The sequence below is a fragment of the Mobula hypostoma genome, chromosome 1 (assembly GCF_963921235.1).
Source record: "Mobula hypostoma chromosome 1, sMobHyp1.1, whole genome shotgun sequence".
Taxonomy (NCBI): domain Eukaryota; kingdom Metazoa; phylum Chordata; class Chondrichthyes; order Myliobatiformes; family Myliobatidae; genus Mobula; species Mobula hypostoma.
Genome location: NC_086097.1, coordinates 149,665,776 through 149,679,259, shown reverse-complemented (window position 1 = coordinate 149,679,259; position 13,484 = coordinate 149,665,776). Strand labels below are relative to the sequence as shown.

The following is a 13,484-nucleotide window of genomic DNA, read 5'->3' as shown; positions in this document are numbered from 1 at the left end:
ATCTATGTCTCAGCAGACTCTCCGTATCTTCTGCACAATTTTTTTTGAGTGTCATCAACAAAGTTCAATACACTACACTCAGTCCCCTATTCCAGATCATTAATGTATATCGTGAACAATTGCAAGACCGCCACTCACCACTAATTGCCAACCACAATAATACCCCTGTATTCCAACTCTCTGCTTTCTATTGGTTAACCAATTCTCTGGCTGTGCTAATACATCACCCCCAACTCTATGCGTCCTTATCTTATGGAGAAGTCTTTTGTGCGGCACCTTATCGAACGCCTTCTGGAAATCCAAGTAAATAATGTCCATCTGTTCCCCTCTATCCACTGCACTCGTATCTTCAAAGAACTCCAGTAGGTGTGTCAGACGGGACCTGCCTTTGCTGAATCCATGCTGTGTCTGCCTGCTGGATCCATTTCTTTCCCGATGCCTCGCTATTGCTTCTTTAATGCTAGCTTCAAGAGTTTTCCCCACTATAGATGTTAAACTAACTGGCCTATAGTTACCTGCCTTTTGCCTACATCTTGTTCTGAACAGCGGCATGACATTCACTGTCTTCCAATCCACCGCGATCTTCCCAGACATCAGAGAATTTTGGTAAATTACCACCAAAGCCTCAACTATAAACTCTGCCATTTCTTTCAGTACCTTGGGATGCATTCCATCAGGACCAGAGGACTTGTCTACCTTCAGGCCCACAAGTTTGCTCAGCACTACCTCTTTAGTGATAGCTATTTACATTGAGGTCCTCACCTCCTATCGCATCCATAACATCTCTCATTGTCACGTTAGACGTGTCTTCTACCATGAAGACCCACAACATAGTCATTCAAAGCCTCGGCCATTTCCTCACTGCTCAATATCAATTCCCCCTCTTGTCCTCCAAGGGACCTACATTCACTTTATCCACCCTTTTCGGCTTTATGTAATTATAAAAGCTTTTACTATCTATTTTCATATTTTGCAGTAGTTTATTTTCATAATCTATCTTCCCTTTCTTTGTTGCTTTTTAAAGATTTCCCAGTTTCCCCACTACTCTTGGCGACCCTTAGCGACTTTGTACACTTAAACCTTTAGTTTTATGCCTCGTTTTATTTCCTTAGTTATCCAAGGCTGGCCCTCCCCACCCTTACTGTCCTTGATTTTAACTGGAATATACCTTTGCTGAGCACCATGAAAAACCTCTTTAAAAATCTCCTACTGTTCCTCAACCATCCCACCATATAGCCTGTGTTCCCAGTCAAATCCTCCCTCATCCCATTGTAGTCTCTATTGTTTACACATAACACACTGGTTTTAGAATGAACTATTGCACCCTCCATTTGTATGAGGATTCAGTCATACTGTGATCACTCTTTCCAAGAGGGTTCCTAACTACAAGATCACTAATTTTACCTGTCTCATTGCACAGGACCAGATCTCATGTATCATTTGCACATCAATACATATTAGGATACTAACTGTCAGGGGTAGTGTGCTCGTTGTGAGGAGGGAAGGGATACGGTTGTTAGTTGGGTGAAGGATCAAGATCATCAGATATTTATAATCCAATAAAGAATTCAACAACAGTTTAGAGCTCATTGGCTAATAACTCTAACTGAAGTTCATCCGATCTTGGTTCTGGAGAGAGGAATGATTTTCTGCACATCCTGCGGATTTGCTCCACTGCAGAACTCAGTTTGTTGGAGTGGAGATAATGGTGCGATGACAGAGCCTTGCTTGACTGGACATCACAGATTCAAATCACAAAAGCTCCCTTACTCTCTTCTCCTCAGCTCATAACACACCATTGTCTACATTCCACCCAGTTATGCTGACACTTTCTTGGCTCTCCCACAGCACAGTCTGCTCCAACTGTTTCTCCCTGTGCCCTCTCTACTGATCGCTGCTTACGTAATCTTAAAACTCAGATGCCGATGTCCAGATTAGTCATTGGCACAAATGCAGTGGAGTGTTCCAAGGCTCATAAATCATTTTAATTTTTCGTTCACTGATTTGTAAGAGTTATCACTGCTTGGTATGAATTCCTTCTGCATGTGATTAAGCCAATCCAGGTGCAGTTTGGTTTGACAGAATCTCTCCCTGTAAACAAAGGACTAGATGGATTGAATGACCTTTTCATTCCTTTCTAATGTTCTTAGTACTCATTCCAAAACCATACCTTAAGCTCAAAGCATTGCAACGGCACTCTACTGTGATCATATGTTACTTTTTAATAATTCCAAGAGCTTAGATGCAACTGTGGCACAGACCTTTGCATGACAGAAGCATTAAGTTGTAAAACTGAGAAGTTTAGTGTGCTGATTTTTACATAAGTTACGAGTTATTTTATGCTATTTTCTGACATCTGATTACAACTGTTCAGACTCACTTTCCTTAAAAAGCTTCCATTTGGCAGATTTGCATCCTATAAGTTTGTTTTGGATTTGGATGCAGTAATCAGAAGTGAAGGGTTATTTTTCTTTGTCTAATCATCCAGTCAGAATCAAAATAAAACTTAGGATGAGTCTTTGCCTCCCATGGTTTTGTTTTTTCTCTTTCAACATTGAGCATTCTTTCTCCTTCAGAAAGATGATACTGGAACTTGTAGCCATTTTCTTCTGCAAGCAATTAATATTTGAGCAAAAGCTAGCTGTGTGATCAACCCTGGCATCTTGTCAATGGGATTACCTAGTTACCAAGTGCCTTGCATCAAAGTTTCATAGATTTATACAACACGAAAGAGCCAATTTTGGTTATTTGAAACCTATTATTGCACAGCCCTGCCTCTTTCCAGAACTCTACAAAATTTTCCTATTCAATTTCTAATCAAATTTCCTCATGAAATTTATTATTGAATCTACTTCCACCAGTGTCGCAGACAGTCCATTTCAGGTCATAAGAATCTCAATGGGCAAGGAACATTTCACAGCATGTTGCCTTCTGCTTGGCTGTTTGCACACAAGATTGTTGGAAAAATTTTCATATCTTCGTGACAGGTGTCTAGACAAAATATAACTTTAACAGGAAGTGTTTTGCATGGGAGATTCTATGAATGATTGATGCTATACAGTAATATATCTTCAAATATTATTGAATGAATGATTACCAACCTTAGTTTGTGCTGTGTTCAGAGTCAATGCAGGTGTACCACGAAGGCAAGATAAAAGGATGGTCTTGTTATCAGTTGGACAGCCAACCTCTTTAGCCAAGTTGATTACTTGTTCCTGTGCTCTCTTTTTACTCATCACCGTACTTGGAGAGAGAGCTGATCCTCCCTTGAAAACATTGAAGAAATTTAAGAAAAGAACATGAGTTAGTGTTGAAAGTGAATTGTTATCAGTATGTTAATTTTCATCAACTACCTTCCTAACAGTTTGCTCAGGAGATACAGAATCCACAAGAATACTGTGTTACAGTAGCTGCATTGTAGGTCTCCAAGCTGCATTGCAGAAACTTTAATAATTTGGAAAATGGAAAGAAAAACCTCAGCAGGTTAGGCAACAATGGTGAAAAGAAAAAGGAATTAATTTTTCAGGTATGTGCTCTTTCATCTGCTAAATTAGCCTAGGTAAGTTTGCTGCACAGTATGCATAACATCCTAGCAGCAGAAGGAGTGAACATTTAAGAAAGTAGACGTCCCACTGAAAAAGTGCTTTAGTTTGAATAATGTTAAATCTCTTTGGCCATGCTACAGATTGTCTGAGTGAGTGCATTTCCAACAACACTCAAAAAACCTGGCAACGTCCAAAACAAAATAGCTCTCATGTATGATATAGAATTTGTGACTTCAGGCTTCCATACACTCCATTATTGATTGAGAGAAAGATCAAACTTCTGAGAGGCAACAACCAAAATTAATCCATCATAATGTCAGCAGTTTCAGGAAAATAGTGCAGTGCTTTGTTTCTCAGTTAAATACCCAGGTCATTCATTGATCTGACCATATTAGCATGTGAAAAGTCCTACAGGCTCATGGACTCTGGAATACTCTAATGTGTCAATAAGTATGCCCTCCATTTCAAGGCAGCTTCTGTATTTCTAAATCATATTCCCAATAATGTAGCATTGTTTTATTGGAGTGTTTGAATGAGTTGTTTAGCCTACAGAAACACACCATGCCAAGACACAGTTTATATACCTTTGTAAAACAGCACTAGCCAATCTCAAACACCAATATCATTATACAGAATGCCAAATGAGCTAGTTATTGACTTCAGAAAGAGGAACAATGAACATGCTCGAGTCTACATCAATGATGCTGAGGTTGAGATCTTCAAGTTCATACATGTAAATATCACCAATACCCTGTTCTGGACCAACCATGTTGATGTCATGGCCAAGAAGGCTCACCAATGCCTTTACTTCCTCAGGAGACTAAAGAAATTCAGCATGTCCCTGTTGATTCTTAGCAATATTCATGGATGCACCATAGATAACATTCTGTCTGAAGGCATACCAGCTTCATTTGGTAACTGTTCTGCACATGACTGCAAGACACTGCAGAGAGATATAGACACAGCTCAGCGCATCACAGGAACCAAAATCCTCTCGCTGAAATCTGTCCATATTGCATCACTAAAGCAGCCGGCATAATCAAAGACCCCACCCACCACAGACATTCTCTTTTCTCCATTCTCCCATTGGGCATAAGATACTAAAGCCTGAAAGCACATATCACCAGGCTGAAGAACAGGTTCTATCCCACTGTTATCAGACTTTTCAACAGACCCCTTGTACGATAAGATAGACTCCTAGCCTCACATATACATTGCTATGATTTTGCACTTTATCGTTTACTTGCACTGCTCTCCTTTGGTAGTTTTTCTACACCTTATTCTGTATTGTTATTGCCTTACCTCAAAGAGCTGTGTATTGGTTTGATCTGAGTTAACGGTATATAAGAAAGTTTTTCCACTGTATCCCAGTACAGCACATGTAACAATAATAAAACAATACCATTACCAATACCCTCAAATATTATGCAAGGTACATGGTAGCGGTGGACTGGTTGATGGTAGGCTGGGTCTAACCTGTATCTAACTGACCAGATGAACTGGGGGTTCCTGATTAAGTTGTACACACATTTGGTGCCAAACTCACATATAGGGAAGAGTTAACTTATCTTCTACCTATATGACTATAGCAGCAACTCTGATGCTTCTATGGTCATAATCTCGGAGGCTACTCTCACTTTGAATTATCAGTTGCCTTCTTTATATCTTTTCTCATTCATTAACATTTCCCAGATTAGGAATGACCACTATGGTTGGGTGCCTACTTGGAAGTTTCATCCTTTGTCAAATTTTTCCAAAATCCTTGTCCTTCTGCTCCAAGTTGTAGCATGCAACCATCCTTGTGAATCACTGTTTTTGCTCTCAGATTAAAACACAATTAACAACTTCATCTGTGGTCAGACCTAATCCATTCAGGAGCATCTTCAATCTGAAATGTTAATGGCTTCTATTACCTAACTGCTGAGATTTCCCAATATTTTCTGTTTTATCTCAGATTTCCAGAAGCTGTGCTTCTTTTCAATTTTTGCCTTTGGTCTGCTGTTCAATATTGTTGCTATATTGTCACATTAACACATTGTAATTTGTATTTATTATTCATTCTGTCAAAGTTGGGAAATGAGTTTTTGAAACGAGAACACGATATACTGATGTGACTGTCAAGCAATTGACTGTATTACTCACCTTGATGAATGCCTGACAGCATTTTTGCTCATCATTAACAATCCTGAAACTAATTTTAACCCTGAAACTCCCCAGCTGAAATCTGTCAACCATGACTTCTGTCATAGTTATATCATAAGTAAACTAAAGGGCATGGCTGTGACCTTACTTGAAGTACTGACAGTTCCTGCATTATGGGGATATATAAATTCATAGAAATGTGTCAGTCTCATGATTTTCCATAATGGAAAGCCACATCATTTGCACATACATTAACAAACATGAGCTGAAAAATAAGTTGTATTTATTCTTTTTCACATTAGTTACACAAGAGCAAATTTTATTCCATATCTCAAATTTTGGGTACCAATTTTTAAATTCTGTAAGGGGAAATTACCACAACTATAAAGCCCATAACCCGGGGCTGCCTATGATATGTACAATTTTGGTTTCCTTGCCTGAAGGGTACACTTACTGTAGAGGAAGTGCAGTAAAGCTTCCTGCGATGATAAAAAATAATCTATGAGAGATTGAGTAGGCTAGACCCCGATTCTTCAGAATTTAGAACAATGGAAATTAGATAGCTTTACATGTTTTCCTTGGCTAATAGGTCCAGAGTTAAAGGTCATACTCTCAAAATAAGAGATAGACTATTTAGGATCGAAGTAAGAAGAATTTCTTCACTTGTAAGGTGGTGAATTTTTAAAATTTTCTAACCAGGGGCTGTAGGTATTTAGTCATTGGGTTCATTCAGACCAGGCGTCAGCAACCTTTTTGCCTCTGTGGGTCGGATCGTGTATTAATGAGCAGACGGAGGGCCAGATAAATGCCATAAAAAACTTGAAATATGGGAATTATCCATTTAAATACATCTAGTTATGTTTTGTCTCAAATTAATAAATAACACATGCAAGAAAATCATTTGTGCTTAAGGTTGCCTACCCCTGATTTAGACCATTGGTAAAAACATTTCAGAACATTAAAGGCACCAAGGGATATTGGATAGAGCATAAATCTTAGAGTGGCATGTGATGACATATACATGTTTTGATAATTACTTTACTTTGAACTTGAACTTTGAATGACATTTGAGGAAAGTTATCTTTGTCAATGTCAAAGCAAGCTCAAGGTGTTGAATACATGCTTATACTCCTACTTCTTAAATTAGTATAGTTTCTCTTTAAAATGAGTTGAACACACTTACTTTGATAGGTCTTATTTCCCTGCCCTTTTTTGCACAACTAGTTCTAGCAGAGGATCTCCAAATATTTAGAGCTGCCTTACTATTTGCACAGTACATCAAATTTCAAGATTTAATGAAGCAAGGTTTAATATAATCTCATTTATTTCATTTAAAAGAGCTATCCTCATGTTCCAATGATTGCCAACTGCAGAAATAAGTAACTTAAAGATATCAAAAGATTCAACATCTTCCTTATCTATATGGAAAAAATATTCTATTTATGTAAAGATGTAGCTTCTAAAGTCACTTCATTCTAATAAAAAAGCTGTTATTAACTGAATGTAACAGCCTCAGTCAAAATATGATTACTGAGATAAGATATGCACTCAAATAGAGAACGTTGCATCAAATACTTCTTCTGTAATCTGTTTCTCTGGTTGCCAGGCACCATCACATTCCTGTCTATCAAATTATCTCCAATGTGTAAGAGAAATTATAAAGGAGGCTTGTGAGAATTCAGTGAAATAAATTGCTAGCATTTAGTGCTCCTGTTTATATTGCGCATTTAAACTCTGTGTTTGAGAAAGTGGAAAACAACTTTCCATCCATAGAATGTAGAACAAGGAAAAGTCTGCGCCAGACTGCAAATTATACTACTTCATTTCACACCCAAAACTGAAGATTCATTTAGTTTAGAAAGTTCTGGGCAAACAATTTTTTATAGAGGGTTACAAATTGATCAAAATCTTACTTTCTGTATTTCTGACGTTGACTGATTTGGTATGCGTCTCCACCATTTTCAGTTTTTATTTTTTTTTAAATGTCATGTTCTGGATGTTGATATTTGTAGCCTAGCACAAGTTAGAAAACAAAGGTCGTGGTGCTCTTTGACACACTGCTGGGGCAGCTTTGCTGGACTAACTTAGAGGGAAGTTAGGAGTCAAGTAACAGGGCAGAACTTGCATTTTGACTAGTTTGGATAGGGATGCTGGATTTCCTTCCTAAAATTATTTTAGCAAACTATTCAAGTTTTCTATCTAACAGATTCATAGACACTTTACCATAAGCAGTTCTTTTATGTTCCCTTTTTTAAAAACTGAACTCAAATTTTCTCAGTAAAGTTCTTAGTTGTGTTCTTTGGTTATTAGTCCATTGATATTAGGTTGGACTATACAGGGTAAATGGCATAAAAGGGGTCGCTTTCTTAAAGCAGCCGGTATTCATCAGGCTGTACTTGAGCAATCTCTCATCTTTCTTCCTCTGGGTCTATCAGTACAACCCTCCATTACCTGTTCTCTCATATACTTGACAAGCTTCCTTTCAAATGTGTGACATTTGCTCAAATGGTAGTGAATTTCCATGATCATAAAACATAGGAAACCTACGCACAATACAGGCCCTTCGGCCCACAAATTTGTGCTGAACATTTCCTACCTTAGAAATTACTAGGCTCACATATAGCCCTCTGTTTTTCTAAGCTCCATGTACCTATCTAAAAGTCTCTTAAAAGACCCTATCGTATCCACCTCCACCACCGTTGCCAGCAGCCCATTCTACGCACTCGCCACTCTGAGTAAAAAACTTATCCCTGACATCTCATCTGTACCTACTCCAAAGCACCTTAAACCTGTGTCTTCTTTTGGCAACCATTTCAGCCCTGGGAAAAAGCCTCTGACTATCCACACGATCAATATCTCTCATCATCTTATACACCTCTATCAGGTCACCTCTCATCCTTCGTCGCTCCAAGGAGAAAAGGCCAAGTTCACTCAACCTATTTTCATAAGGTATGCTCCCCAATCCAGGCAACATCTTTGTAAATCTCCTCTGCACCCTTTCTATGGTTTCCACATCCTTCCTGTAGTGAGGCGACCGGAACTGAGCACAGTACTCCAAGAGGGGTCTGATCAGGGTCCTACGTAGCTGCAACATTACTTCTCAGCTCCTAAATTCAATCCCACGATTGATGAACGCCAATACACTGCATGCTTTCTTAACCACACAGTCAACCTGTGCAGCTGTTTAGAGCGTCCTATGGACTCGAACCCCAAGAGCCCTCTGATCCTCCACACTGCTAAGAGTCTTACCATTAATACGATATTCTGCCATCAGATTTGACCTACCAAAATGAACCACTTCACAGTTGTCTGGGTTAAACTCCATCTGCCACTTCTCAGCCCAGTTTTGCATCCTATCAATGTCCCGCTGTAACCTTTGACAGCCCTCCATACTATCCACAACACCTCCAACCTTTGTGTCATCAGCAAACTTACTAAAGCATCCCTCCACTTCCTCATCCAGGTCATTTATAAAAATCACGAAGAGTAAGGGTCCCAGAACAGATCCTTGAGGCACTCTACTGGTGACCGACCTCCGTGCAGAATATGACCCATCTACAACCACTCTTTGCCTTCTGTGCACGTCAGTTCTGGATCCACAAAGCAATGTCCCCTTGGATCCCATGCCTCCTTACTTTCTCAATAAGCCTTTCTTGGGGTACCTTATCAAATGCCTTGCTGAAATCCATATGCACTACATCTACTGCTCTTCCTTCATCAATATGTTTAGTCACATCCTCAAAAAATTCAATCATGCTTATAAGGCATGACCTGCCCTTGACAAAGCCATACTGACTATTCCTAATCATATTATACCTCTCCAAATGTTCATAAATCCTGCCTCTCAGGATCTTCTCCATCAACTTAACAACCACTGAAGTAAGACTCACTGGACTATAATTTCCTCAGCTATCTCTACTCCCTTTCTTGAATAAAGGAAAAACATCTGCAACCGTCCAATCCTCCGGAACCTGTCCCGCCCCCATTGATGATGCAAAGGTTACTGCCAGAGGCTCAGCAATCATAATCACCAAGTTCCTTTTCCATAGTAAATACTGAAGTAAAGTATTCATTAAGTACTTCTGCTATTTCCCCCGGTTCAATACACACTTTCCCATTGTCACACTTGATAGGTCGTATTCTATTATGTCTTATCCTCTTGTTCTTCACAAACTTGTAGAATGCCTTGGGGTTTTTCCTCAATCCTGCTCACCAAGGCCTTCTCATGGCCCCTTCTGGCTCTCCTAATTTCCTCCTTAAGCTCCTTTCTATTAGCCTTATAATCTTCAAGATCTCTAACATTACCTAACTGTCTGAACATTTTGTAAGCTTTTCTTTTCTTGACTAGATTTATTACAGCCTTTGTACATCACGGTTCCTGTACCCTACCATAATTTCGTTGTCTCATTGGAACGTACCTATGCAGAATTCCACACAAATCTCCCCTGAACATTTGCCACATTTCTTCCGTACCTTTCCCTGAGAAGACCCGTTCCCAATTTAAGCTTCCAATTTCCTGCCTGATAGCCTCATAATTCCCATTACTCCAATTAAATGCTTTTCTAACTTGTCTGTTCCTATCTCTCTCCAATGCTATTGTAAAGGAGATAGAATTATGATCACCATCTCCAAAATGCTCTTCCACTGAGAGATCTGACATCTGACCAGCTTCATTTCTGAATACCAAATCAAGTACAGTCTCTCCTCTTGTAGGCTTATCTACATGTTGTGTCAAGGAACCTTCCTGAACACACCTAACAAACTCCACCCCATCTAAACCGCTTGCTCTTGGGAGATGCCAATAGATATCTGGGAAATTAAAATCTCCCACCACGACAACTCTGTTATTATTATACCTTTCCAGGATCTGTTTCCCTATCTGCTCCTCGATATCCCTGTTACTATTGGGCGGCCTATAAAAAACACCCAGTAGAGCTATTGACCTCTTCCTGTTCCTAACCTCCACCCACAGAGACTCTGTAGACAATCTTTTCATGGCGTCCACCTTTTCTGCAGCCGTGACACTATCTCTGATCAACAGTGCCACGCCCACACCTCTTTTGCCTCCCTCCCTGTCCTTTCTGAAACATACAAAACCTGGCACTTTAAGTAACCATTCCCTGAGTCATCCAAGTCTCTGTAATGGCCACCCCATCATATTTCCAAGTACTGATTCACACCCTAAGCTCATCCACTTTGTTCACAACACTCCTTGTGTTAAAATAGACACAACTCAAACCTTCCGTCGGAGCGCGTCCCTTCTCTATCACCTGCCTGTCCTCCCTCTTGCACTCAATCATCTTTAGGAAAATAGCTCTCGACCATCTTTAGGAAAATGGATCTTCATCATCTTTAGGAAAATACATTTCTTAATTTCTGATTGGATGCATTGGTGATTATCTTACATTAGTATATTATACTGTTGTCAAGAATTCCAACAGATTTGTCAGGCAAGATTTCTCCTGCTGACTTTGGCCTAGTTTACCATGTGCCTCCAAGTAGCCTAAAACCTCATCCTTAATAATGGACTCCAACATCCTCCCAACCACTGAAGTCAGGCTAACTGGCCTATAATTTCCTGTCTTTTGCCTCCCTCCCTTCTTAAAGAGTGCAGTGGCATTTGCAATTTTCCAATCCTCTGGAAAAGAAACTTAATGTAGCAGTTCAGAGAAGATTTACAAGACTAATAGCTTGAAATTGTGGATTGTCTTATAAGGCAAGACTTGTATCCACTGAAGTTTAGAACTTTGAAAGTGGACTTGATTGAACTGAATCAGAATGAGATTAAATATTACTGGCTTATTTACCATGAAATGTGATGTTTTGTAATAGCAGTACAGTGCAAAGACATAAAAATTACAATAAATTAAAAAATGAATAAATAATACAAAGACAAATACGTATAAGCGGTCATGACAGGTTGGAGCTGAAAATGATGATTCCTTTTATCAGAGAATTTAAATCATGCTGTCAAGGTAGTAGTCATTGAGCCAGGACCCCAAATTTAGGCCACTGGTACCATCTGGGGGGAATAATTTTTATAGTGAGTTTTGGCAAGGTATACACCTCTGGTGCTAGAAAATATGTGATAGCATTGCAGCGGTGGTAGCTTTCTGTGTGTTATCACTCGACTTATAACCCCGTGCCAAAACACACTTTTCAAAACTATACATAGCACAGAATAAAGCATTCTACTTCAAACTTATGGTTCTCTCTTATTATTGACACTTTGTCTTTGAAAATTGGTGGGAATATAGCTCAGACTATATGATTTTCAGAAAAGTTGTTAAAATTAGCATCTCTACAAATGTTATCTATTACCGGCAGTGAAAACAGTGACTGTACATTATATAAGATGTACTTCTGTTTTCATGTTCTATTTCACATTTATATATTGTATATCACCTTTGCAGCAGGTGCTTTTTTCCCCACCAGCAATGCTAATGTGATTTTTTTTCTGTTTCAGGTACTGTACTGGTAGGATAGTCCTGCACAATAGAGGAGAGAGAAGAGTAGAGATTTAGATCTGGAGTAGCTGAATCACTTTGCTTCAGAATGGAGAGCCAAAAGAACAAAAAATCTATTAAGAAGCAATGTTTCATACACCGGAAAACATCAAAAGAAGATGATGACTATTTAGTTAGTCCTCAAGACTATGAATCCTGGAAAACATTACTTGAAGCAGCCAAAGTGAGAAACTATGCCCCTATTTTAGACGTTGCTAAAGAACTTGGAGAGAAAGTCCCAAGAATCTACTATCACTGAAAATGCCGCAGCCTCTTCACCTTGAAGAGAGATGTAGAGACTCTGAAAAGGAAAGCCAAGGAAAGGATTACTGATGAAGCTGGTGAGAATACCTGTACATCAAGAAGGCCAAGTAGGAGATCTTGTAATAAGGTGAAATTTCTGAAGGGCTCCAAGTCAAGTGAAAAGCTTACACAAGCTGTACAACTCAGAGCTGACCAAACACTATGGGAATGTGCAACCCAAAAGGAAGATGAAAAGATTCTCGCAGTAAGAAGCAGAGGCATAGTTGCTGCAGAGGCTCACTATCATGTTTCGTGCTATAAGGATTATACCAGAATCAAGAATAAGGAACCTGAGTACAAAGAGAATGACAATGAAACAGATGGTGATGAACTGTATAAAAGGATTGAAAGGGAAGCCTATAAAGACCCTTTTCAAGTATATCAGAACTGATATCATACCCAACAAGATGATTGTACAAGTCACTACTTTGGTCACGAAACTTGAATCTTTCATGCTATCTGGTGGAGTTACACTCCTGCAAGATTCTACAAAGAAGCACCTTCATAGGAAACTGAGCTGGGCAATTCAGTAGATATATTTCCAGATGACAAAGGAAAATTGTTAATGGTTTCTGAAAGTGTATCATTTAGGGATGTTGTCTTGGAAAATCAAACTCTACAGAGGGAACTCAAAATTGGGAGGGCCAAGGCAACCAATTTCGACGAGATCATAGCTCAGACTACATCACATATCAGGCCCTGTCCACACCAGAAGGATTGCTGAGAAAGACAAATAAAGCTACCTTAGCCACAACTTTGCAGGAAAATGTAGCAGTAGAAGAGCAGCTCCCAGGAAACTCTGCTACAGTGGTTGTTGGGGTAAACTTGGTCCAAAGAGTGAAAGGTGATCAAGTTACTTTCAGAGATGTTGCCACAACAATTCTGGGTATGGTTCTGAGGGAAGGCAGTCAGAGTAGCAGAACAGATATTGTGTTCGACACATACAAGGATAACTCTATCAAGAATAGTGAAAGATCTCTATGGGGTG

General features: G+C 39.3%; 1 protein-coding gene across 1 annotated transcript in view; it reads right to left on the bottom strand.

The window, feature by feature from the left end:
* Nucleotides 1-13,484, bottom strand: part of tg (thyroglobulin) — a 348,151-nt gene that overhangs the window by 89,637 nt on the left and 245,030 nt on the right. Inside the window, exon 40 of the mRNA XM_063057803.1 lies at nt 3,102-3,266. Within this exon, the coding sequence (XP_062913873.1) occupies nt 3,102-3,266 (165 nt within the window). The remainder of the gene's footprint in view (nt 1-3,101; nt 3,267-13,484) is intronic.